A 27,044-nucleotide genomic window follows, 5' to 3' on the forward strand; every position below is an offset into this window, starting at 1 on the left:
CTGTCAATCGCGCACTGCCTGCTGGGGGTTGTAGTCCCCCGGCCGCCGCCGCCGGAAATAACCCTAGCACTGACCTGTCCCTGACCTCCTCCCCCTTCCTTGGTGCGCACGCGTGGGGACCGGGTGTCCAATCGGCCGGGCGGGGGATGGGCGGGGCGGCCGGAAACGAGCGGATCGACCAATCGGCGGCGGGGTCGGCGGGCGGTCACGTGGCGGGAGGTCCCGCCTTCCTCTCGGCCGGCCGGCCGGGGGCTGACGGGACTTCCTTCATGTTTGAATGGTGACTGGAAGCGGAGGGCAGCATTGTGTTTCCCCTCGGCTCCCTGCTTGTGGCGGCGGTGGTGCGGTGACATTGCCCGGTCAGCACTCGGTGAGTGTGTTGGTTCTGTGTCTCTCTATGGCGCTGGCTGCTGCCTGGTTCTGTTGTCATGGCCCCTGACACGGCCTTTAGGCCTCCGATGGTCACCGGCCCTGCTGCCCAGGGATGGGGGTGGATGGACCGGGCTGAAAAGTCCAAATGTTTGCCCGTTTCAGGAGAGCTTGTGATTTGAATGTTTTATTTTCTGTTGGGGATGTTTTGGGGGCTTGTTGCACGGTCTGTGAGATGCCTCCTGTGCTATTTCACATCACTTTTAAACTCCATTTACACTGCGACTAATTTTGTTTCTGGTGCTGAGCCGGACTGTCAGTAATATACACAAATGCAGTCATCACAAAGTTGGTGTTGCGATGAAGCCAGTGATTGGAAAGGCAAATGTCTATTGGAAGAGGGAGGGTGGGTGGGATGTTATCTTCACTTGACTGATAACCTGAGAGGTATCTTCTGAGGAAAGGTTGGACATACTAGGCCTGTATCCATTGGCGTTTAGAGTAATGGGAGGTGATCTTCCTGAAATACGCTGAGGGGACTTGAAAGGATGTTTTACCTTGTGGGGGAGACCAGGACTCTGGTAATTGTAGAATTTCTACAGTGCAGCAGGGGGCTGTTTGGCCCATCATGTCTGCCCTGGTCCTCTGAAAGAGTATGCACACACCCTAGGCCCACTCATAAGCTCTAACCCCACCTAACCACATCTTTGAATTGTTGGGGGGAAAACTGGTGGCACGGTAGCACAGTTGTTAGAGCTGTTGCTTCACAGTGCCAGGGTCCCAGGTTTGATCCCCGGCTTGCGTCACTGTCTGTGCGGAGTCTGCATGTTCTCCCAGTGTCTGCGTAGGTTTCCTCTGGGTGCTCTGGATTTCCCCCACAAGTCCTGAGAGACATGCTGTTAGGTGAATTAGACATTCTGAATGTACCCGAACAGGTGCCAGAATGTGACGACTAGGGGCTTTTCACAGTAACTTTTGCAGTGTTAATGCAAGCCTACTTGTGACAGGAAAGACATTATTAGCAAATCCACACAGACATGGGGAGGAAGTGCAAACTCCATGCAGACCGTCAACAAGGCCAGAGTCGAACCTGGGTGCTTGGCACTGTGAGGCTGCAATGCTGACCTCTGTGCAACCATGCTGCCCTTAAGCAGTTTAAAATAAGGGGTCTCCCATTGAAGATCGAGATGAGAAGAATTTATTTCTTTCTAGTTTGTGAGTCCATGGATCTCTTTCCCAGAGAGTTGTAGCGGCCATCTTCACTTGAATGATACCTGGAAGGTATCGTCTGAGGAAAGGTTGGACAGGCTGGGCCTGTATCCATTGGCATTTAGAGTAATGGGAGGTGATCTTATTGAAATATGTTGAGGGGACTTGTCAGGATAGATTTTGTGGGGGAGACCAGAACTAGGATAACCATTTAAAATAAGGGGTCTCCCATTGAAGATAGAGATGAGAATATTTTTTTTCTCTCTAGGTTGTGAGTCCATGGAACTCTTTCCCAGAGAGGGGTGGAGGTCGCCAGGCCAATCAACATTTTTAAGGCAGACGTAGTTAGATTCATGACTAACGAGGGAGTCGAAGGTTACCGTAGGGTTGGCAGAATGTGCAATTGAAACCCAAACTTACCTGCATGCTGAGAGCGGAGATCAGGAGCTTCAACTCCCAAAGGACCTTGGAGCTTTTGTGAATGTGCAGATCAGGAGCTGGCTGCACATTCGCAGATCAGCATTTTTAAGTTCTTGGGCCCAGTGCACCCATGCGTGAGGAAATCGGCATGGAAGCCTGAATCAGGTGCCCGAGAGCAGAGTTCCATGGAAGAGCAGTTATCCTGACGAGGGGCTGGGAGAGGTCCCAATGGAAGAGTCTCCGAGAGGGGACAGGAAAAGGTACCAGTTCAGAGACAAACAGGAAAAGGGCTGTGGAGAACAGACATTAGTGAAGAAGGCAACTGGAGATTGGCGACTCTTCGCTTTGGATCAAAGGTACCCCATTGGGGCAGTAGTGTTCTGCTCCGTGCAGCCGAAGATCTGAAGTTGTGCATATAATTTGGTGCCTGAGTGTGTACTCGGGAGATAAGATTGAAACCTTGCGAGGTGTGCGATTGTTAGTGACTTTTGCAGAGAATTCCCAGTTTAAATCTTTGAAGGTGAAGACTGAATCTCTCGTGAGAGACAAATGTTTGTGAGATTGGTTGACTAAGAAAGTCTTGCTGACATCGGGGTAGGTTGTTAAATCCAAGGGCTCTGTCTTGGTTGCATCGTCCATTTATTGCGTGGTGTGTTTGACCAGAGTTGATTTGTTAATTCACATGTACTTCACACTTGCCTTAAATGTTTTGAGTACAAAGGAAGATATTGTAAATTGTTTTCTGTTTCTTGTAAAGTTTGTTTTTCTTTGTTTTAAAACCTGTGGAATCTTGTAACTCATTCACCGACCAAGTGTGTTGAATGTCAAGGTTCTGGAATCTGAAACAAAAACTTAAAATGCTGGAAAATCCCAGCAGGTCTGTGCAGGGAGAATGGAGCTAATGTTTTGAGTCTGGATGATTCTTTGTCAAAGCTTTGATGAAGGTTCTTCCAGACTCGAAACGTTGACTCCATTCTCTGGTCCCTAACAGAATCTGTCCAACCACTTGGGAGTCTGATCTACGATCATAATTGAGGGGTGGCAGTGGCGTAGTAGTATTGTCGTTGGACTAATAATCCCAAGTCAAGCTCTGGAGACCCAGGTTTGAACCCTGCCATGGCTGACGGTGAAATTTGAATTTAGTAACAAAAATCTGGAATTAAAAGTGTAAAGATGACCATGTCGTAAAAAACCAACTGGTTCACTCATGTTCTTTAGGAAGGAAATCTGTTGCCCTTACCCGGGGTTTGGCCTATATCTGACTCCAGATCCGCATCCATGTAGTTGACTCTCAAAATGCCCTCGGGGAGGGGAAATAAATCCTGGTCCAGCCAGGTGACTCCCACATCACGAATTAAAAAAAAAAAAAAAATGCGGCCGCAACAGATGAACCACATTCTTATTGAATGGTAAGCAGAATTTGCATTTGTTGTTTTTAAATTCATTCCTGGGCTGTGGATGTCGCTGGCTGGATCAGCATTTGTTTCCCATCCCTAATTGCCCCCTGAACCTCATGGCTTGCCATGGACATTTCAGCACCGGGGCGGGGGGGGTTGTTAAAATTTGCCTGCATTACTGCATGTTCGAATTAAAACAAATAGGACCGAATTGCAGTTTTTCTTGAGAAATTCGACTGAAATGCTGGAATAGGTTCATTTGTGGCAAGATCCAATTTGAGTACACGAGGATGCAATTCGTGGGGTCTGATTCTATGAAGAGTTTTTCCTTCATTGTTGCTATAGCACTTTCTATTCTACTCCTGTTACTATACTTTGTAGTCTCCAATTGCCATCCATTTCACTCTTTGCCCCTTTCTGCAATCTCATTGCCTTACTGTTGAGATCAGCCCCTTTTCAACCTCAATGTTCCTTTTTGGGACCCCAAATTGCAGAGTCCTTTTGGCTTTGCTTAATTTTCCCATACAGCCACTAGTTTTTGTTTATAATACAAGTGTTGGATTACATAATTGCTACTTCCTGCTACTTAACTCAGTCTCTGGAAACCCTACAAGTTACACCAAGACTTCTCAATCTTTTAAAAACTCATGTTTTTCCCCTCGTGTACTGACATTGTATCTGTAATAAAACCTTTTAAAAACATTTTAATATACAATGCACCATTACATAAAAAGAAAATGTTTTAAACTGTATTTGTTCTCCTAGCCCCCTTTTAGTTTTACTTTCCTATTTAGTCACTTATTTATTTAACTTGTTTTATTTTTGTTTCTCCACTTCACTGGGAGGATCGGCTTTTATTTTTACAAACAAAAGTATTATTTTTAACTTCCCTGTCGGTTTAATTTCATCCAATAAAAAGCTGATATTGTGCTGATCAATGTAGCCACATATATAGATATGATTAATCTTTGGAATGTATATTCCATCTGTGCTATAACCTAAGGAGCATAAAAAGGGTTGACATTTTCTGGCAGATTGACAAGTTCCAGATTTCATTCCATGCCAAGTTAGATGACATTAGCCCGGACAGTGAGTGTTTGTGGTGCCACAGTTAAATTTGGTGTTGGAGTAGGGAGAAGGAAATCAAGCAAGGGCTCAATTTGATTGCTGAGCACTTTTAGTAATACTTGAGTCATCGGCCCACTGCCTTGCAATTGAAAGACTGGCCATAGACTGGGGAATATGATCAATGAAGGCCTATTGGGAAATGAGCCTCTCCGCACCAGGGACCCAGGTTCGATTCTGACCTCGGGTGACTGTCTGTCTGTGTGGAGTTTGCACTTTCTCCCTGTGTCTGCATGGGTTTCGTCCTGGTACTCTGGTTTCCTCTCACAGTCCAAAGATGTGCCGGTTAGGTGGATTGGCCATGCTAAATTGCCCTTAGTGTCCAACAGTTAGGTGGAGTGGCGGGGATTGGCTCTGTGTACGGTGGTCTTTCAAAGGGTCGCTGCAGACTCGATGGGCCAAATGGCCTCCTGCGTATAGGGTTTCTGATCTTATCCTTTAGAGGAGAGAAAATTGTCAGCGATTAAAAGGAATACACTAGTAGCTGCAGGAATCTGTCATCCAGCTTAAATTAATTCGCTTTTTTTAGTCAGCTTTTTGAAGAAAGAAGTTGATTGTTTTGCTGAGCACTAACATTGCAAACTTGAGGTGAGGGTTTGCTCAGAGATTACACATCAGTCTATTGACTGAGGGGTTTGCATTGCAAGTTAAACGTGTGCTGAATCATGCTGCTCTGAGCAGTCTTTCAGCCTGATTGAAAACCAGGCATTAATGTGGTTGGTTCTTTTTATTATAGTGCTGGAGAGAAAGGATGTCCAAGAACGGTGAATGACAAAATATTAGAATTAAGAAACAATCGTGTAACTACAGTAGGTGTATTCTGTAAACCAGGGCTTTACAAACTCAGGGTCACGACTCGCAGGAGGGTCGTAGAACGATCGGTTGTGGCGTCCCCGATCGTGGGAAGAAGACCCCAATGGCCACGACCGGCTTTTAAGAATGCCGGCTGTGGGCAGTCCACGATCGGTTTTGGCATTTGAGGGGGCGGCGTGAGGCTGGGATGTGTGCTGATCACTGCATGGGGGGCGGGGGGTTCAAAGAGAAAATGGGAGGGTACAGGCCTCTAGGGTAATAGTGTAACAAGCCCAGAGAACCATGGACGACCAGAGATATTCAGGATGCAATGAGAAGGAAGAGGTTTTTAATAAGTACAAGGGGAGCAAATCAACTGAGGCATCAGACCAGCTTTGACAAAGTGTCATCTGGACTCTCAACGTTAGCTCTTTTCACCCCCTACAGATGCTTCCAGACTTGCTGAGATTTCCCAGCATTTTCTTTTTTGGAGGCATCAGTGGTGTACAGAATGTGCAGGATGGCGTTTAAGGAAGCAATTACGAGAGCAAAGAGGAGATATGAGAAATCTCTAGCTGGTAAAAGTAGGAAAATACCAAGATATTCCATAAGTATATCAATGGGAAGAAGATAACTAGGGAAAAAGTAGGACCTATTAGGGACCAAGGGGGAATCTGGGTGGAGCCAGAGGACACTGGTCGGGTGTTAAATGAATATTTCACATCTGCCTTCACCCAAGAGAATGAGGAGGCAGATATGGAACTCAGGGAGAGGGATTATGAGGTTATTGAGCAAGTTGGCATTGGGAGGGACAAGGCATTGGAGGTATTGGCTGGCTTAAAAGTGGACAAATCTCCAGGTTCGAACAAAGTGTATCCCAGGTTGCTGGCGGAGGAGATTGCTGGGGCACTGATCCAAATTTTTTATTTTACTCTGGCCACGGGAGAGGTGCCAGAGGACTGGAGAACGGCTAATGTGGTCCTACTATTTAAGAAGGGCTGTAGGAATAAGCCTGGGAACTACAGACCAGTGAGTCTCACGTCAGTGGTGGGGGAACTAATGGAGAAAATTCTGAACGAGAGAATCTATTTTCACTGGGAGAGGCAAGGTTTGATTAGGAATAGTCAGCATGACTTTCAGAGGGAGGCCTAACAAATGTGATTGAATTTTTTGAGCTTGTAACCCGTGAGTAGATGAGGGTAATGCAGTTGATGTAGTTTGCATGGATTTCAGCAAAGCATTTGACAAGGTCCCACATGGGGGACTTATAAAGAAGGCAAATGGACATGGGATACAGGGGAGCTTGATAAGGTGGATTCAAAGCTGGCTGAGTTGTCGGAAACTGAGGGTGGTGACAGACGGCTGCTTTAGTGACTGGAAGCAAGTGTCCAGTGGCGTACCACAGGGATCTGTGCTGGGTCCCCCATTATTCATAAGAACTAGGAGCAGGAGTGGGCCATCTGGCCCCTCGAGCCTGCTCCACCATTCAGTGAGATCATGGCTGATCTTTTGTGGACTCAGCTCCACTTTCCGGCCCGAACACCAGAACCCGTAATCCCTTTATTTTTCAAAAAACTATCTATCTCTATCTTTAAAACATTTAATGAAGGAGCCTCATCATTTATATAAATGACATGGATGGCTATGTGGGGTAGGATCAGTAAGTTTGCGGATGACACAAAGATTGGCCGGGTGGTTAACAGTGAGGCTGAGAGTCTTGTGTTACAGGAAGATATAGACGGGATGATAAAATGGGCAGAAAAGTGGCAGATGGAATTTAATTCTAAAAAGGTGTGAGATATTACACTTTGGAAGTAGCAATTTGACAAGGAAATATTCAATGAATGGCACCACACTGAAGTCCTGAGGAACAAAGACCGTGGGGTGGTTGTAAATAGATCTCTGAAGGCAGTAGGACAGGTTAATAGGGTGGTGAAAAAGGCATATGGTACACTTGCCTTTATCAATCGTGGCATAGATTACAAAGCAAAGAAGTCATGTTGGAGTTATGTAGAACATTGGTGAGGCCACAGCTGGAGGGCGTACTGTGTGCAATTCTGGGTGCCACATTATAGGAAGGATGTGATTTCACCGGAGGGGGTGCAGAGGCGTTTCACCAGGATGTTGCCTAGGATGGAACAAAGTTAATGAAAAGAGGTTGGATAGGCTTGGGTTGTTTTCACTGGAGCAGAGACCACTGAGGGGCGACCTGATCGAGGTGTACAAGATTGAGGGGCATGGACAGGGTGAATAGGGAGCAGCTGTTTACCTTAGTTGAAGGGTCGGTTACGAGGGGACACAAGTTCAAGGTGAGGGGCGGGAGGTTCAGGGGAGATTTGAGGAAAAACCTTTTTACCCAGAGAGTGGTGACAGGGGATTGAGGAGAAGATGTGTTTGGTGGTGGCATCATGCTGGAGTTGGTGAAACTGGCTGAGGATGATTCTTTTAATGCTGAGGCTCATGGGATGAAAGGGGGACCTCTCCTGGTTCATAGAATCATAGAATTTACAGTGCAGAAGAGAACCATTCGGCCCATTGTGTCTGCACTGCCCTTTGAAAGAGCACCCTACCAAGCCCACACCTCCACCCTAACCCAGCAACCCCATCCCACATTTTTAGACACTAGACAATTTATCATGGCCAATCCACCTAACCTGCACATCTTTGGACTGTGGGAAGAAACCGGAGCACTCTGAGGAAACCCACGCAGACATGGGGAGAACGTGTAGACTCCACACAGACAGTGACCCAAGCTGGGAATTGAACCTGGGACCCAGGAGCTGTGAAGCAATTGTGCTACCGAGCTGCCCATGTTCTGGGAGGGGTGGAGTGAGGGCAGAGGAGCGGGAGTTGGGTCGGACATGGTTGAGAGCCTTGTTGTCCACAGTGGTGGGAGGAATTGAGGATTAATGAAGAAATGTCAGCAGTACCATTTTAGACCATAAGACCATAAGACATAGGAGCGGAAGTAAGGCCATTCGGCCCATCGAGTCCACTCCACCATTCAATCATGGCTGATTTCAGCTCCATTTACCCGCTCTCTCTCCATAGCCCTTAATTCCTCGAGAAATCAAGAATTTATCAACTTCTGTCTTAAAGACACTCAACGTCCCGGCCTCCACCGCCCTCTGTGGCAATGAATTCCACAGACCCACCACTCTCTGGCTGAAGAAATTTCTCCTCATCTCTGTTCTAAAGTGACTCCCTTTTATTCTAAGGCTGTGCCCCCGGGTCCTAGTCTCCCCTGCTAATGGAAACAACTTCCCTACATCCACCCTATCTAAGCCATTCATTATCTTGTAAGTTTCTATTAGATCTCCCCTCAACCTCCTAAACTCCAATGAATATAATCCCAGGATCCTCAGACGTTCATCATATGTTAGGCCTACCATTCCTGGGATAATCCGTGTGAATCTCCGCTGGACCCGCTCCAGTGCCAGTATGTCCTTCCTGAGGTGTGGGGCCCAAAATTGCTCACAGTATTCTAAATGGGGCCTAACTAATGCTTTATAAAGCTTCAGAAGTACATCCCTGCTTTTATATTCCAAGCCTCTTGAGATAAATGACAACATTGCATTTGCTTTCTTAATTACGGACTCAACCTGCAAGTTTACCTTTAGAGAATCCTGGACTAGGACTCCCAAGTCCCTTTGCACTTCAGCATTATGAATTTTGTCACCGTTTAGAAAATAGTCCATGCCTCTATTCTTTTTCCAAAGTGCAAGACCTCGCACTTGCCCACGTTGAATTTCATCAGCCATTTCTTGGACCACTCTCCTAAACTGTCTAAATCTTTCTGCAGCCTCCCCACCTCCTCCATACTACCTGCCCCTCCGCCTATCTTTGTCCCCTCCACCTATCTTTGTCCCCTCCACCTATCTTTGTCCCCTCCACCTATCTTTGTCCCCTCCACCTATCTTTGTCCCCTCCACCTATCTTTGTCCCCTCCACCTATCTTTGTCCCCTCCACCTATCTTTGTCCCCTCCACCGATCTTTGTCCCCTCCACCGATCTTTGTCCCCTCCACCGATCTTTGTCCCCTCCACCGATCTTTGTCCCCTCCACCGATCTTTGTCCCCTCCACCGATCTTTGTCCCCTCCACCGATCTTTGTCCCCTCCACCGATCTTTGTCCCCTCCACCGATCTTTGTCCCCTCCACCGATCTTTGTCCCCTCCACCGATCTTTGTCCCCTCCACCGATCTTTGTCCCCTCCACCGATCTTTGTCCCCTCCACCGATCTTTGTCCCCTCCACCGATCTTTGTCCCCTCCACCGATCTTTGTCCCCTCCACCGATCTTTGTCCCCTCCACCGATCTTTGTCCCCTCCACCGATCTTTGTCCCCTCCACCGATCTTTGTCCCCTCCACCGATCTTTGTCCCCTCCACCGATCTTTGTCCCCTCCACCGATCTTTGTCCCCTCCACCGATCTTTGTCCCCTCCACCGATCTTTGTCCCCTCCACCGATCTTTGTCCCCTCCACCGATCTTTGTCCCCTCCACCGATCTTTGTCCCCTCCACCGATCTTTGTCCCCTCCACCGATCTTTGTCCCCTCCACCGATCTTTGTCCCCTCCACCGATCTTTGTCCCCTCCACCGATCTTTGTCCCCTCCACCGATCTTTGTCCCCTCCACCGATCTTTGTCCCCTCCACCGATCTTTGTCCCCTCCACCGATCTTTGTCCCCTCCACCGATCTTTGTCCCCTCCACCGATCTTTGTCCCCTCCACCGATCTTTGTCCCCTCCACCGATCTTTGTCCCCTCCACCGATCTTTGTCCCCTCCACCGATCTTTGTCCCCTCCACCGATCTTTGTCCCCTCCACCGATCTTTGTCCCCTCCACCGATCTTTGTCCCCTCCACCGATCTTTGTCCCCTCCACCGATCTTTGTCCCCTCCACCGATCTTTGTCCCCTCCACCGATCTTTGTCCCCTCCACCGATCTTTGTCCCCTCCACCGATCTTTGTCCCCTCCACCGATCTTTGTCCCCTCCACCGATCTTTGTCCCCTCCACCGATCTTTGTCCCCTCCACCGATCTTTGTCCCCTCCACCGATCTTTGTCCCCTCCACCGATCTTTGTCCCCTCCACCGATCTTTGTCCCCTCCACCGATCTTTGTCCCCTCCACCGATCTTTGTCCCCTCCACCGATCTTTGTCCCCTCCACCGATCTTTGTCCCCTCCACCGATCTTTGTCCCCTCCACCGATCTTTGTCCCCTCCACCGATCTTTGTCCCCTCCACCGATCTTTGTCCCCTCCACCGATCTTTGTCCCCTCCACCGATCTTTGTCCCCTCCACCGATCTTTGTCCCCTCCACCGATCTTTGTCCCCTCCACCGATCTTTGTCCCCTCCACCGATCTTTGTCCCCTCCACCGATCTTTGTCCCCTCCACCGATCTTTGTCCCCTCCACCGATCTTTGTCCCCTCCACCGATCTTTGTCCCCTCCACCGATCTTTGTCCCCTCCACCGATCTTTGTCCCCTCCACCGATCTTTGTCCCCTCCACCGATCTTTGTCCCCTCCACCGATCTTTGTCCCCTCCACCGATCTTTGTCCCCTCCACCGATCTTTGTCCCCTCCACCGATCTTTGTCCCCTCCACCGATCTTTGTCCCCTCCACCGATCTTTGTCCCCTCCACCGATCTTTGTCCCCTCCACCGATCTTTGTCCCCTCCACCGATCTTTGTCCCCTCCACCGATCTTTGTCCCCTCCACCGATCTTTGTCCCCTCCACCGATCTTTGTCCCCTCCACCGATCTTTGTCCCCTCCACCGATCTTTGTCCCCTCCACCGATCTTTGTCCCCTCCACCGATCTTTGTCCCCTCCACCGATCTTTGTCCCCTCCACCGATCTTTGTCCCCTCCACCGATCTTTGTCCCCTCCACCGATCTTTGTCCCCTCCACCGATCTTTGTCCCCTCCACCGATCTTTGTCCCCTCCACCGATCTTTGTCCCCTCCACCGATCTTTGTCCCCTCCACCGATCTTTGTCCCCTCCACCGATCTTTGTCCCCTCCACCGATCTTTGTCCCCTCCACCGATCTTTGTCCCCTCCACCGATCTTTGTCCCCTCCACCGATCTTTGTCCCCTCCACCGATCTTTGTCCCCTCCACCGATCTTTGTCCCCTCCACCGATCTTTGTCCCCTCCACCGATCTTTGTCCCCTCCACCGATCTTTGTCCCCTCCACCGATCTTTGTCCCCTCCACCGATCTTTGTCCCCTCCACCGATCTTTGTCCCCTCCACCGATCTTTGTCCCCTCCACCGATCTTTGTCCCCTCCACCGATCTTTGTCCCCTCCACCGATCTTTGTCCCCTCCACCGATCTTTGTCCCCTCCACCGATCTTTGTCCCCTCCACCGATCTTTGTCCCCTCCACCGATCTTTGTCCCCTCCACCGATCTTTGTCCCCTCCACCGATCTTTGTCCCCTCCACCGATCTTTGTCCCCTCCACCGATCTTTGTCCCCTCCACCTATCTTTGTCCCCTCCACCTATCTTTGTCCCCTCCACCTATCTTTGTCCCCTCCACCTATCTTTGTCCCCTCCACCTATCTTTGTCCCCTCCACCTATCTTTGTCCCCTCCACCTATCTTTGTCCCCTCCACCTATCTTTGTCCCCTCCACCTATCTTTGTCCCCTCCACCTATCTTTGTCCCCTCCACCTATCTTTGTCCCCTCCACCTATCTTTGTCCCCTCCACCTATCTTTGTCCCCTCCACCTATCTTTGTCCCCTCCACCTATCTTTGTCCCCTCCACCTATCTTTGTCCCCTCCACCTATCTTTGTCCCCTCCACCTATCTTTGTCCCCTCCACCTATCTTTGTCCCCTCCACCTATCTTTGTCCCCTCCACCTATCTTTGTCCCCTCCACCTATCTTTGTCCCCTCCACCTATCTTTGTCCCCTCCACCTATCTTTGTCCCCTCCACCTATCTTTGTCCCCTCCACCTATCTTTGTCCCCTCCACCTATCTTTGTCCCCTCCACCTATCTTTGTCCCCTCCACCTATCTTTGTCCCCTCCACCTATCTTTGTCCCCTCCACCTATCTTTGTCCCCTCCACCTATCTTTGTCCCCTCCACCTATCTTTGTCCCCTCCACCTATCTTTGTCCCCTCCACCTATCTTTGTCCCCTCCACCTATCTTTGTCCCCTCCACCTATCTTTGTCCCCTCCACCTATCTTTGTCCCCTCCACCTATCTTTGTCCCCTCCACCTATCTTTGTCCCCTCCACCTATCTTTGTCCCCTCCACCTATCTTTGTCCCCTCCACCTATCTTTGTCCCCTCCACCTATCTTTGTCCCCTCCACCTATCTTTGTCCCCTCCACCTATCTTTGTCCCCTCCACCTATCTTTGTCCCCTCCACCTATCTTTGTCCCCTCCACCTATCTTTGTCCCCTCCACCTATCTTTGTCCCCTCCACCTATCTTTGTCCCCTCCACCTATCTTTGTCCCCTCCACCTATCTTTGTCCCCTCCACCTATCTTTGTCCCCTCCACCTATCTTTGTCCCCTCCACCTATCTTTGTCCCCTCCACCTATCTTTGTCCCCTCCACCTATCTTTGTCCCCTCCACCTATCTTTGTCCCCTCCACCTATCTTTGTCCCCTCCACCTATCTTTGTCCCCTCCACCTATCTTTGTCCCCTCCACCTATCTTTGTCCCCTCCACCTATCTTTGTCCCCTCCACCTATCTTTGTCCCCTCCACCTATCTTTGTCCCCTCCACCTATCTTTGTCCCCTCCACCTATCTTTGTCCCCTCCACCTATCTTTGTCCCCTCCACCTATCTTTGTCCCCTCCACCTATCTTTGTCCCCTCCACCTATCTTTGTCCCCTCCACCTATCTTTGTCCCCTCCACCTATCTTTGTCCCCTCCACCTATCTTTGTCCCCTCCACCTATCTTTGTCCCCTCCACCTATCTTTGTCCCCTCCACCTATCTTTGTCCCCTCCACCTATCTTTGTCCCCTCCACCTATCTTTGTCCCCTCCACCTATCTTTGTCCCCTCCACCTATCTTTGTCCCCTCCACCTATCTTTGTCCCCTCCACCTATCTTTGTCCCCTCCACCTATCTTTGTCCCCTCCACCTATCTTTGTCCCCTCCACCTATCTTTGTCCCCTCCACCTATCTTTGTCCCCTCCACCTATCTTTGTCCCCTCCACCTATCTTTGTCCCCTCCACCTATCTTTGTCCCCTCCACCTATCTTTGTCCCCTCCACCTATCTTTGTCCCCTCCACCTATCTTTGTCCCCTCCACCTATCTTTGTCCCCTCCACCTATCTTTGTCCCCTCCACCTATCTTTGTCCCCTCCACCTATCTTTGTCCCCTCCACCTATCTTTGTCCCCTCCACCTATCTTTGTCCCCTCCACCTATCTTTGTCCCCTCCACCTATCTTTGTCCCCTCCACCTATCTTTGTCCCCTCCACCTATCTTTGTCCCCTCCACCTATCTTTGTCCCCTCCACCTATCTTTGTCCCCTCCACCTATCTTTGTCCCCTCCACCTATCTTTGTCCCCTCCACCTATCTTTGTCCCCTCCACCTATCTTTGTCCCCTCCACCTATCTTTGTCCCCTCCACCTATCTTTGTCCCCTCCACCTATCTTTGTCCCCTCCACCTATCTTTGTCCCCTCCACCTATCTTTGTCCCCTCCACCTATCTTTGTCCCCTCCACCTATCTTTGTCCCCTCCACCTATCTTTGTCCCCTCCACCTATCTTTGTCCCCTCCACCTATCTTTGTCCCCTCCACCTATCTTTGTCCCCTCCACCTATCTTTGTCCCCTCCACCTATCTTTGTCCCCTCCACCTATCTTTGTCCCCTCCACCTATCTTTGTCCCCTCCACCTATCTTTGTCCCCTCCACCTATCTTTGTCCCCTCCACCTATCTTTGTCCCCTCCACCTATCTTTGTCCCCTCCACCTATCTTTGTCCCCTCCACCTATCTTTGTCCCCTCCACCTATCTTTGTCCCCTCCACCTATCTTTGTCCCCTCCACCTATCTTTGTCCCCTCCACCTATCTTTGTCCCCTCCACCTATCTTTGTCCCCTCCACCTATCTTTGTCCCCTCCACCTATCTTTGTCCCCTCCACCTATCTTTGTCCCCTCCACCTATCTTTGTCCCCTCCACCTATCTTTGTCCCCTCCACCTATCTTTGTCCCCTCCACCTATCTTTGTCCCCTCCACCTATCTTTGTCCCCTCCACCTATCTTTGTCCCCTCCACCTATCTTTGTCCCCTCCACCTATCTTTGTCCCCTCCACCTATCTTTGTCCCCTCCACCTATCTTTGTCCCCTCCACCTATCTTTGTCCCCTCCACCTATCTTTGTCCCCTCCACCTATCTTTGTCCCCTCCACCTATCTTTGTCCCCTCCACCTATCTTTGTCCCCTCCACCTATCTTTGTCCCCTCCACCTATCTTTGTCCCCTCCACCTATCTTTGTCCCCTCCACCTATCTTTGTCCCCTCCACCTATCTTTGTCCCCTCCACCTATCTTTGTCCCCTCCACCTATCTTTGTCCCCTCCACCTATCTTTGTCCCCTCCACCTATCTCCACCTATCTTTGTCCCCTCCACCTATCTTTGTCCCCTCCACCTATCTTTGTCCCCTCCACCTATCTTTGTCCCCTCCACCTATCTTTGTCCCCTCCACCTATCTTTGTCCCCTCCACCTATCTTTGTCCCCTCCACCTATCTTTGTCCCCTCCACCTATCTTTGTCCCCTCCACCTATCTTTGTCCCCTCCACCTATCTTTGTCCCCTCCACCTATCTTTGTCCCCTCCACCTATCTTTGTCCCCTCCACCTATCTTTGTCCCCTCCACCTATCTTTGTCCCCTCCACCTATCTTTGTCCCCTCCACCTATCTTTGTCCCCTCCACCTATCTTTGTCCCCTCCACCTATCTTTGTCCCCTCCACCTATCTTTGTCCCCTCCACCTATCTTTGTCCCCTCCACCTATCTTTGTCCCCTCCACCTATCTTTGTCCCCTCCACCTATCTTTGTCCCCTCCACCTATCTTTGTCCCCTCCACCTATCTTTGTCCCCTCCACCTATCTTTGTCCCCTCCACCTATCTTTGTCCCCTCCACCTATCTTTGTCCCCTCCACCTATCTTTGTCCCCTCCACCTATCTTTGTCCCCTCCACCTATCTTTGTCCCCTCCACCTATCTTTGTCCCCTCCACCTATCTTTGTCCCCTCCACCTATCTTTGTCCCCTCCACCTATCTTTGTCCCCTCCACCTATCTTTGTCCCCTCCACCTATCTTTGTCCCCTCCACCTATCTTTGTCCCCTCCACCTATCTTTGTCCCCTCCACCTATCTTTGTCCCCTCCACCTATCTTTGTCCCCTCCACCTATCTTTGTCCCCTCCACCTATCTTTGTCCCCTCCACCTATCTTTGTCCCCTCCACCTATCTTTGTCCCCTCCACCTATCTTTGTCCCCTCCACCTATCTTTGTCCCCTCCACCTATCTTTGTCCCCTCCACCTATCTTTGTCCCCTCCACCTATCTTTGTCCCCTCCACCTATCTTTGTCCCCTCCACCTATCTTTGTCCCCTCCACCTATCTTTGTCCCCTCCACCTATCTTTGTCCCCTCCACCTATCTTTGTCCCCTCCACCTATCTTTGTCCCCTCCACCTATCTTTGTCCCCTCCACCTATCTTTGTCCCCTCCACCTATCTTTGTCCCCTCCACCTATCTTTGTCCCCTCCACCTATCTTTGTCCCCTCCACCTATCTTTGTCCCCTCCACCTATCTTTGTCCCCTCCACCTATCTTTGTCCCCTCCACCTATCTTTGTCCCCTCCACCTATCTTTGTCCCCTCCACCTATCTTTGTCCCCTCCACCTATCTTTGTCCCCTCCACCTATCTTTGTCCCCTCCACCTATCTTTGTCCCCTCCACCTATCTTTGTCCCCTCCACCTATCTTTGTCCCCTCCACCTATCTTTGTCCCCTCCACCTATCTTTGTCCCCTCCACCTATCTTTGTCCCCTCCACCTATCTTTGTCCCCTCCACCTATCTTTGTCCCCTCGGCAAACGTAGCCATAATGCCCCCAGTCCCGTCATCTAGTTCGTTAATATATAAGGAGAACAGCTGTGGCCCCAACACTGAACCCTGCGGAACACCACTCGTCACCGGTTGCCATTCCGAAAAAGAACCTTTTATCCCAACTCTCTGCCTTCTGCCTGACAGCCAATCGTCAATCCATGTTAGTACCTTGCCTCGAATACCATGGGCCCTTATTTTACTCAGCAGTCTCCCGTGAGGCACCTTATCAAATGCCTTTTGGAAGTCAAGATAGATAACATCCATTGGCTCTCCTTGGTCTAACCTATTTGTTATCTCTTCAAAGAACTCGTAACAGGTTTGTCAGGCACGACCTCCCCTTACTAAATCCATGCTGACTTGTCCTAATCCGACCCTGCACTTTTTGGTGGCACAGTGGTTAGCACTGCTGCCTCACAGTGCCTGTTACCTGAGTTTGATTCCAACCTTGGGTGAATGTGTCTGGAGTCTGCACATTCTCCCTGTTTCTGCCTGGGTTCCCTCAGGGTGCTCCGGTTTCCTCCCACAGTCCAAAGATGTGAAGATTGGGTCGATTGGCCATGCTAAATTGCCCCTTGGTGTCCAAAAGATTGGGTGGGGTTACGAGGGAGTGGACCTAGGTAGGGTGTTCTTTCCGAGGTGCAGGCTCGATGGGCCGTACAACCTCCTCCTGCACTGTAGGGATTCTATGGGAAAGTGGCATCATCAGAACAGAAACGACTTGAGGCGAAGGAATTGGGGGAATGGGATGGAGATGTGGGGTGTGAAGAGCTGCAGTCGAGGTAGCTGTGGGAGTTGGGTTTGTCTCACCAGAAACAGATAGATCAAGGAAGGGAAGTGTCAGAGATGGACCATGTGAAGATGACAGAGGGGTGGAAATTGGAAGCAAAATTAATAAAATAGGGGCAGCATGGTGGTTAGCACAATTGCTTCACAGCTCCAGGGTCCCAGGTTCGATTCCCAGCTTGGTTCACTGTCTGTGCCGAGTCTGCACGTTCTCCCAGTGTGTGCGTGGGTTTCCTCCGGGTGCTCCGGTTTCCTCCCACAGTCCAAAGATGTGCAGGTTAGGTGGATTGGCCATGCTAAATTGCCCTTAGTGTCCAAAATTGCCCTTGGTGTTGGGTGGGGTTACTGGGTTATGGGGATAGGGTGGAGGTGGGATTGGGTAGGGTGCTCTTTCAAAGAGCCGGTGCTGACTCGATGGGCCGAATGGCCTCCTTCTGCACTGTAAATTCTATGATTCTGTGAAAACATTTCAGATCCAGATGGGAACATGGAAGCGACAGCGAAACAGTGTTCGATGTACCGAGTTGTGGGATGGGGCCAGAGTAGGACTGGATCAGGGAATGTTCCATATACCCCATAAAGAGACAGGCAAAACTGGGACCCATGCGCATACCTTCAGCCACGCGTTTGGTTTGGAGGAAGTGAGACAAGTGAGAAATTGTTGAGTGAGAGGACAAGTTCAGCCAGACAGAGCAGAGTGTTGATGGATGGGGATTGTTGAGGCCTCTGTTTGGGGAAGAAACGGAGAGCCCTCAGACCTGGTAGAGGGATTGGACAACATGGCAAAGAGGCGGCGGTAAGGGCCAGGGAACTGCAAGTTGTTGATGTGATGTATTTTAGTGATGTAAATATTGGCCATGGCTTTGAACCTGACAGCAAGGAAGACTGTGATCAAAGAGAGGCACAATTCGGTGATCCATAAAGGAGATTTGGCGTGCAGCTGATCCCTGTGCCACATTGAATGCTGTTGATCTTTCTCCCTGGTGTACCATGTTAAATGTATTTTGCGAGAGGAGCTTTGGTATTGAGAGGTAAAGTGTAAAGTAGTTGACATAGCCCCAGATGACCATAGGCTGTTTTCCCCTTTGAGGGGGAGAGCTGACTGGTGGTGATTTAACATCTCTGGTGAGGAGGGGCAAGGTTGAGAAGGCAGGCCTTCAACCTCAGCTGGTACAGGAATTGAACCTGCGCTGCTGGCCTCGCTATGCATCACAAACTAGCTGCCCAGTCAACTGAGCTAAACCGGTTATCGGGATGACTGGGGAACAAAGGTAACCCCTGAGATACATTGTGACGTAATGTTGAAAATGGGTGAAGTTGAAGCCATGGTCGACTATTTTAAGTAGAGAAACGAAGGTATTCCTGTTCAATAATCTAGATTATCAGTGAAAGCCTCTATTGTGCTTTGAAAGCTCACTCTTCCCCCTTCATGTTCTGAGCCCACAAATGGCCATAGACATGTCCAAGCCTCTGTTAAATTCAGCTCACATGCCAGCCCTTTGGAAGTGGGGTTTTACCTGGTCCTTCCTGTCTTGCTCAGCGACTGTGTGTGAAGGAGGAGTGGAGTTTAACACTCTCTGCAGCTGTTATTGATGTGTGAGTATCAATAGTTTGGGCTGATGCTTAATTCCACAAAAAAGCAAGTGAGTTGGGTTCCTGTCAGATGTCAAAATAAAAAATCTGGAGCAAGAACTGAAACCATCTCAAACCTGCCCATTCTGGTTTTAGCAGAAGTGGGTCACCAATCTGCCGGCAGGATACTGGTTAGTCATTGAAATATATAATTAGGCTGTGTGCCTTCATTTTAACAATCATTAATATTTAACCAGAGGCTTCAGGAAACTTACAGTAGCCGAGGGAGCTGAATCCATGAGCCAAATGTCGATCTGACCACCATCATGATCAGGACCCCGCACCCCCAACCCATTCTGCCACAATTTCTCTCACTTTCTCGGTAGATCTGCTTGCTCTCGCAGGCTTCGTCCTGTGACAGTCTTTGGGAGGTAGGATCAAGGATAACCCTAAAGCTTTCTATAGATATGTCAGAAATAAAAGAATGACTAGGGTAAGAGTAGGGCCAGTCAAGGACAGTAGTGGGAAGTTGTGCGTGGAGTCCGAGGAGATAGGAGAGGTGCTAAATGAATATTTTTCGTCAGTATTCACACAGGAAAAATACAATGTTGTCGAGGAGAATACTGAGATTCAGGCTACTAGACTAGAAGGGCTTGAGGTTCATAAGGAGGAGGTGTTAGCAATTCTGGAAAGTGTGAAAATAGATACGTCACCTGGGCCGGATGGGATTTATCCTAGGATTCTCTGGGAAGCTAGGGAGGAGATTGCTGAGCCTTTGGCCTTGACCTTTAAGTCATCCTTGTCTACAGGAATAGTGCCAGAAGACTGGAGGATAGCAAATGTTGTCCCCTTGTTCAAGAAGGGGAGTAGAGATAATCCTGGTAACTATAGACCAGTGGGCCTTACTTCTGTTGTGGGAAAAATCTTGGAAAGGTTTATAAGAGATAGGATGTATAATCATCTGGAAAGGAATAATTTTATTAGAGATAGTCAACACGGTTTTGTGAAGGGTAGGTCGTGCCTCACAAACCTTATTGAGTTCTTTGAGAAGGTGACCAAACAGGCGGATGAGGGTAAAGCAGTTGATGTGGTGTATATGGATTTCAGTAAAGCGTTCGATAAGGTTCCGCATGGTAGGCTACTGCAGAAAATACGGAGGCATGGGATTCAGGGTGATTTAGCAGTTTGGATCAGAAATTGGCTAGCTGGAAGAAGACAAAGGGCGGTGGTTGATGGGAAATGTTCAGACTGGAGTCCAGTTACTAGTGGTGTACCACAAGGATCTGTTTTGGGGCCACTGCTGTTTGTCATTTTTATAAATGACCTGGAGGAGGGCGTAGAAGGATGCTTGCAAATTTGCAGATGACACTAAAGTCGGTGGAGTTGTGGACAGTGTGGGAGGATGTTACAAGTTACAGAGGGACATAGATAAGCTGCAGCGCTGGGCTGAGAGGTGGCAAATGGAGTTTAATGCAGAAAAGTGTGAGGTGATTCATTTTGGAAGGAATAACAGGAAGACAGAGTACTGGGCTAATGGTAAGATTCTTGGCAGTGTGGATGAGCAGAGAGATCTCGGTGTCCATGTACATAGATCCCTGAAAGTTGCCACCCAGGTTGAGAGGGTTGTTAAGAAGGCGTATGGTGTGTTAGCTTTTATTGGTAGAGGGATTGAGTTTCAGAGCCATGAGGTCATGTTGCAGCTGTACAAAACTCTGGTGCGGCCGCATTTGGAGTATTGCGTGCAATTCTGGTCGCCGCATTATAGGAAGGATGTGGAAGCATTGGAAAGGGTGCAGAGGAGATTTACCAGAATGTTGCCTGATATGAAGGGAAGATCTTATGAGGAAAGGCTGAGGGACTTGAGGCTGTTTTCGTCAGAGAGAAGAAGGTTAAGAGGTGACTTAATTGAGGCATACAAGATGATCAGAGGATTGGATAGGGTGGACAGTGAGAGCCTTTTTCCTCGGATGGTGATGTCTAGCACGGGGGGACATACCTTTAAATTGAGGGGAGATAGATATAAGACAGATGTCAGAGGTAGGTTATTTACTCCGAGAGTAGTAAGGGCGTGGAATGCCCTGCCTGCAACAGTAGTGGACTCGCCAACACTCAGGACATTCAAATGGTCATTGGATAGACATATGGACGATAAGGGAATAGTGTAGATGGGCTTTCGAGTGCTTTCACAGGTCGGCGCAACATCGAGGGCCGAAGGGCCTGTACTGCGCTGTAATGTTCTATGTGAAGCAAGCTTCTTTTCCACTGTCTGTGAAGGTTACAAGAGCCTCCCCACCACCAGGACTTGTGTGCCAGTAGACTTTCAGAGGTCTCAATTGTCTGCTCATAGCGGACGCAAATGAACCCCATGGCGTTATTCTTGGATGGGCAGGTGAGTTCTGATGATTTTCCCACAAAACCAAGTGAGTTCTATGAAGAGAGGCATTGAGTACACAAGCAGGGAATTTGTTCCGAACCTTTATGAAGCTCTGGTTGGGTCATAGCCCGAGCGTTGCATCCACCTCTGGTCACCATACTTTAGGAAAGATGTGAGGGCTCTTGAGAGGGTGTAGAGGAGAATTTACCAGGATGGTTCCCATCATGGGAGAATGTGGTTGTTTGGTTGGAGGAGCTGAGGTTGTTCTTGGAGCAAAGGGGTTTGAGGGCAGATCTTGCAGAGGTGTACAAGATGATTGTAACTGGTTTAGTTAAGGTAGACAAATAAAAACTGGTTGTATTAGTTGATAGTATGAGGTCTGAGGACACGGGTTTGGGTTAAGAAATGCTGAGTGGAATGTGAGGAAGAAGGTTTGTGATGCAGTGGGTTGTAATGACTTGGAACTCAATGCCCAGAAAGGTGATGGAAATGGAGACTATTAATGACTTCAAAAGTGAATTGGATGGGTACTTGTAGAACTATGGAGCGGGGGAATGGGGCTGACTGGGTTGCTCTGAGAGCTGGCATGGACTGTGGGCCAGATTGTCTCCTTCCATACTATGTAGACTCTAGGACTCTATTTGTACCTCAATAAGCACCTCGTCCTTTATCTCTTGTGGGACCTTACTGTGCTCAGAAGTATTTTTAGTTATCAACTGCTTTGGAGTGTGTGAAAAATAATTGTGTAAATGCACCATCTTTTTTAAAAAGGTGGATGAACTAAGCCAGTTCTCATTATTTTCCAGGCTTTTCGCAATCCCCGGAAATATTCTGGTAGTACACGATTGCGCATTAGCAAGGGAATCTCGCTATCAATCTATGCAAATGCAGACTTGTATTTCCTGGCTATTTTGTGCAATGGAAGTGAGCTGTCTTCTACAGTACAGTAACTTCGAACACATTTGTGAAACACATGTTGGGAAATTGTGCTTATTTGAATTTACAAGCTGCTGAGAAACTCTGGGATAAGGATCAAGGGCAAGTAAATGCAGTTTTGAAGCAGATCAGCATGAACTAATTTAAATTGTGCAACATGTTCGAGAGACTGTGGCTAATTCCTGTTCTTGTGTTCGATACCTTTATGGTCCTTCAGGTTTTTAAAATTTGAGCTGTGGTTATGTGGAATATTGCATAAATTGTCAATGGGATTATTAAATTGGAGAATTATTACCTGGTAATAAGTGTGAAATGCAAATATAAATATTTTTTCAGGTATATCTTTCTCACTATTTTGAGAGGCTGCGTTTTCACTGGCTCTTTCGAAACATAAAATTATGAAGGGAATAGATAGGATAGATGCAGGCAGGTTGTTTCCACTGGCGGGTGAAAGCAGAACTAGGGGGCATAGCCTCAAAATAAGGGGAAATAGATTTAGGACTGAGTTTAGGAGTAACTTCTTCACCCAAAAGGGTTGTGAATCTATGGAATCCTTGCCCAGTGAAGCAGTAAAGGCTCCTTCATTAAATGTTTAAGATAAAGATAGATAGTTTTTTGAAGAATAAAGGGATTAAGGGTTATGGTGTTCGGGCCGGAAAGTGGATCTGAGTCCACAAAAGATCAGCCATTATCTCATTGAATGGCGGAGCAGGCTCGAGGGGCCAGATGGCCTACTCCTGCTCCTAGTTCTTATGTTCTTATGTTCTTTTTTGCCCCACCTAGATCTTGGTTGACTCATGGTTCTGTAAGTGCTATTAGCCCTTTGGTCCCGCAACCGAATGCCCAATTTCATGTTTGTTTTAATTGTTTCACATCCTGTCTTTTTAGTCTTCAGCAGCATATGACCTGCCCCTGAACTCCACCTCTGCCACTCTTCAACTACCTGTTAGGAAGCTCACGGCCAACGTCGCTGAATTTAGCCCATTTTTCTGGAGCGAGTTGCCAGCACAGCTACTGCCTGGGAAGTTCAGAAATTTCCCAAATTATTGCAGCATAGCTCACTGCAACAAAGTGGTAACATTCCTTACATCAGTCTGTTAGAGGCTGTGTTAGTTGGGGCAGCATCTGCTCTACTATTATGGTGCAGTGCCACCGTAATGAGTGTCAGTGGCTCCGCGGGTGGCACTTAAATTTTTTTTAAAAATTAAAACTTCTGACTCTTCAATCAGGAGGATGTGAATTAAAATCCCACTCTGAGAACATCCCAGTGAAATGCTGAGGTGGGAGGTGCTCTCTTTAAACAGAAGCCTCATCTGCTCTCTTCTCTCCAGTGAACACAATTTCCATCCCATAACTACAAAGAAGCACAGGGAGTACATCTCATGTCCTGGCCAATATTTGTCCCTTAACCAGCCTCACTGAAAGATTATCTGCTCATTTACCCTATTGTTAGTTATGGTATCTTGCTGTGTGTCAATTGATTGCTATGTTTTCCATGCTACAAAAGTCCATCAAAAGTAGAAGTGTTGTCATTTGGCTGAACAACACTTTGGAAAGAGGTTGTTGTGAAAGGTGCGTTATAAATGCAAGTCTTTTTTTCTTTTTAATACAGAGTACCCCCATGTCCTGTCCAGCTACAGTGCATCCTGGTAGATTATCTCTTCTAAAGGATTGTCAGCTTTATCAAAGATTCTGAACCTCATTTGACGGAGCAAAGGACTTTTTAATACTAACTATAAATTAAGGGAAGCCAGATCTTCAAGATCGACAGGCAGAAGACATGTGGCCAAACAGAACTTAAGCATTGGGTCGGAAGCCATCCCTTGCGTTTAACTGATGAAAAGCTTTTTAAATCTTCTCATCTCTTGTCTTAATTTTAATTTCAGAACACAATGAGCACAGTAAGTACTAATACTCACTTATTTCACGTCGGTGTCCTAACTTTGATTGGGAAAGGAGACTAGCAAGGAAGACAGTGGAACAGCAATGGCAGGGGTTTTTGGGGTTATTCGGGAGGCACAGCAGAAATTCATCCCAAGGAGGAGGAAACATGCCAAGGTGAGGACAAGGCATTATTGGTTGCCGAGGGAAGTCATGGTCAGCATAAAAGCAAAAGAAAAAGCATACAAAGTGGCGAGGATTAGTGAGAAGCCAGAGGATTGGGAAGCCTTTAAAAGTGAGCAGAGGACAACTAAAAAAGCAATAAGGGGACAACTAAAAAAAGCAATAAGGGGAGAGAAGATGAAATATGAGTGCAAGCTAACTAGTAATATAAAAGAAGATCGGAAGAGTTTTTTCAATATATAAAAGGCAAGAATAGACATTGGACCACTGGAAAAGTGGCTGGAGAAGTAGTAGGAAACAAAGAAATGGCAGAGGAACTGAATAGTTACTTTAAATCAGTCTTCACGGTGGAGGACACCAGTGGGATGCCAGAGCTCCAGCAGAATCAGGTGGCAGAGGCGAGTGCAGTGGCCATCTCTAAGGAGAAGGTTCTGGGGTAACTGAAAAGGCTGAAGGTGGGTAAGTCACCTGGACCGGATGGACTATACCCCAGGGTTCTAAAAGAGATAGCTGAGGAGATTGTGGAGGCATTGGTGGTGATCTATCAGGAATCACTGGAGGCAGGGAGGGTCCCAGAGAACTGGAAAGTGGCTAATGTAACATCACTGTTTAAGAAGGGAGGGAGACAGAAGACAGGAAATTATAGGCCTGTTAGCCTGACTTCGGTCATTGGTAAGATTTTAGAGTCCATTATTAAAGATGAGATCGCAGAGTACTTGGATGTGAATGATAAAATAGGACTCAATCAGCACGGCTTTTGTCAAAGGGAGGTCATGTCTGACAAATCTGTTAGAGATCTTTGAGGAGGTAACAAGGAAGTTAGACGAAGGCCTTTGACAAGGTGCAGCATAGGAGACTGTTAAATAAGTTAAGAGCCCATGGTTTAAGGGTAAGATCCTGGCATGGATAGAGGATTGGCTGACTGGCAGAAGGCAAAGAGTGGGGATAAAAGGGGTCTTTTTCAGGATTGCAGCTGGTGACTAGTGGTGTGTCTCCGGGGTCGGTGCTTGGACCACAACTTTTCGCAATATACATTAATGATCTGGAAGAAGGAACTGAAGGCACTGTTGCTAAGTTTGCAGATGATGCAAAGATCTGTAGAGGGGCAGGTAGTATTGAGGAAGCAAGGGGGCTGCAGAAAGATTTGGACAGGCTAGGAGAGTGGATAGTGAAATGGCAGATGAAATACAATGTGGAAAATGTGAGGTTATGCACTTTGGATGGAGGAATTTAGGCATAGACTATGGGATGAATAGATACAGAAGCTAATCCAAGAGGTGGATGTATCTAGTGGAATCAAATACAATGGCATAAAAACATATTTTATCTGTATAACGCCCTGGTGAGACCACACTTGAGAGTACGGAGAGAAGTTCTGGTTACTACAGCTTAGGGAGGATATATTGGCCTTGGAAGGAGTGCAACATAGCTGTTACCTGGGCTACAATGATTAAATGCCAAAGAGAGATCACGGAAATTAGGGTTGTATTCTTTGGAATTTAGGAGGTTGGGGTGATTTGCTCAGTTTTAAAGATATTAAGTTCAAAGGATAGAAGGGGAGAAGTTGTTTCCACCTAGTTACTTTCAAGGCTGGGGGCACAGTCAAGAAATTAGAGCCAGAACTTTAGGAATAAAATTGGAGGAACTCGTCAAAATGTAAAGAGTTGTGGTTCAAGTTTGGGACTCTCTTCCACAAACAAAAACTAATTTGACAGACCAATGAATTGTTCATTTTTAATCTGAGATTGATAATTTTCTGTTCGCCCCATACTTCTCGATAGCTGTGGTGAAGGCAGTTCAAAGGAATTGAGACACAGAGCAGCTGTGATTTTGCTGCTGGAAAGGGACTGAATGGCCTACTCCAGTCCCTAAGCTTAAAAGGGCGTCCAGTTTTCCTGTCTGATGTTTGGGATGAGTGAGTACAAACTTTGCAGATTTTGCTCTAGTTGTGAAAAAAAAGTTTGAACCAGCAAAGGGACCAGTCTAATCAAACTACACATAGATTTGTGTCAAAAGAGACAGGAAATGTTTTCAGAGGAAAATAACTCCAGAACCTTCCAAACCCACGGCCACTGCCATCTAGAAGGACAAGAGTGACAGATACATGGGAACACCACTGCCTGGAGGTTACCCTCCAAGTCACTCACCATCCTGACTTGGAAATATATCACTGTTCTTTCACTGTAGCTGGGTCAAAATCCTGGAACTCTCTTCCGAACAGCACTGTGGGTGTACCTGTACCCCATGGACTGCAACAGTTCAAGAAGGCAGCTCACCCCCTCCTTCCCCGGGACAACTATGGATGGGCAATAAATGCTGGCCTTTCCAGTGACACCTACACCCTGTAAATGATTTTCTAAATTAAACCTGCGCTCTCCCCTCTGGAGGGATAAACAGTCGTTTATCTTAGCCCCTCGCAGAAGAAACTGCACTAGGTCTGGGATGTAAGTAAGACTGATGGTGTTGGACTTGGATGCTCCATTGGAGGCTATATTGTACCGGTTCCTCCATGGAAGCCATGCTAATGAATGGCAGAGCAGGCTTGAAGGGCTAAATGGCCTACTATTTATGGCCAATTAGATCAATGTCCAACTCCTCCAGGAGTGGTTTTGAATCCTCAGACTCATCATCCTCCACTTCCTGAAGCGATCCATATCCCCTCTTCCTGAGGAAGGCAGTTGCTGAGGCATCTTTTTCAGAATCAGTATCCATATTAAGTTTAACCTCCTGGGGGTAGGCGATTTTGCTATGGAAGATATGGCCATTTGTAGAAGCAGCTCAATTTGTGACAGCAGCCACCAAAGTCAGACCATCGGCCACATACTGATTCCTGCCCTAAGACATCTATTCACACTGTCAGCTGAAGCTGCTCAATCAATGGTTCAGCTGCTCCCTAACTATACGAATAAGAGAGATGTGGTTTAGTCGGATACTGGGGTC

At 48.1% G+C, this 27,044-nt stretch overlaps 1 protein-coding gene across 3 annotated transcripts in view; it reads left to right on the forward strand.

The window, feature by feature from the left end:
• Nucleotides 1-204: 204 nt before the first annotated feature.
• Nucleotides 205-27,044, forward strand: part of rnf4 (ring finger protein 4) — a 77,868-nt gene continuing 51,028 nt past the window's right edge. The window contains exons 1-3 of one of the 3 annotated variants that reach the window (XM_072515687.1): nucleotides 205-370; nucleotides 23,653-23,941; nucleotides 25,886-26,019. Coding sequence is in view for 2 of the 3 variants with exons in the window: in XM_072515685.1 (XP_072371786.1) it covers nucleotides 23,933-23,941 (9 nt within the window). In the remaining variant the exon portion in view is untranslated. Of the gene's footprint in view, nucleotides 371-18,553; nucleotides 18,755-23,652; nucleotides 23,942-25,885; nucleotides 26,020-27,044 lie in introns of those variants that run through there. The other 2 variants (XM_072515685.1, XM_072515686.1) reach the window with 2 other exon arrangements.

Source organism: Scyliorhinus torazame, chromosome 9, assembly GCF_047496885.1.
Source record: "Scyliorhinus torazame isolate Kashiwa2021f chromosome 9, sScyTor2.1, whole genome shotgun sequence".
Lineage (NCBI taxonomy): Eukaryota > Metazoa > Chordata > Chondrichthyes > Carcharhiniformes > Scyliorhinidae > Scyliorhinus > Scyliorhinus torazame.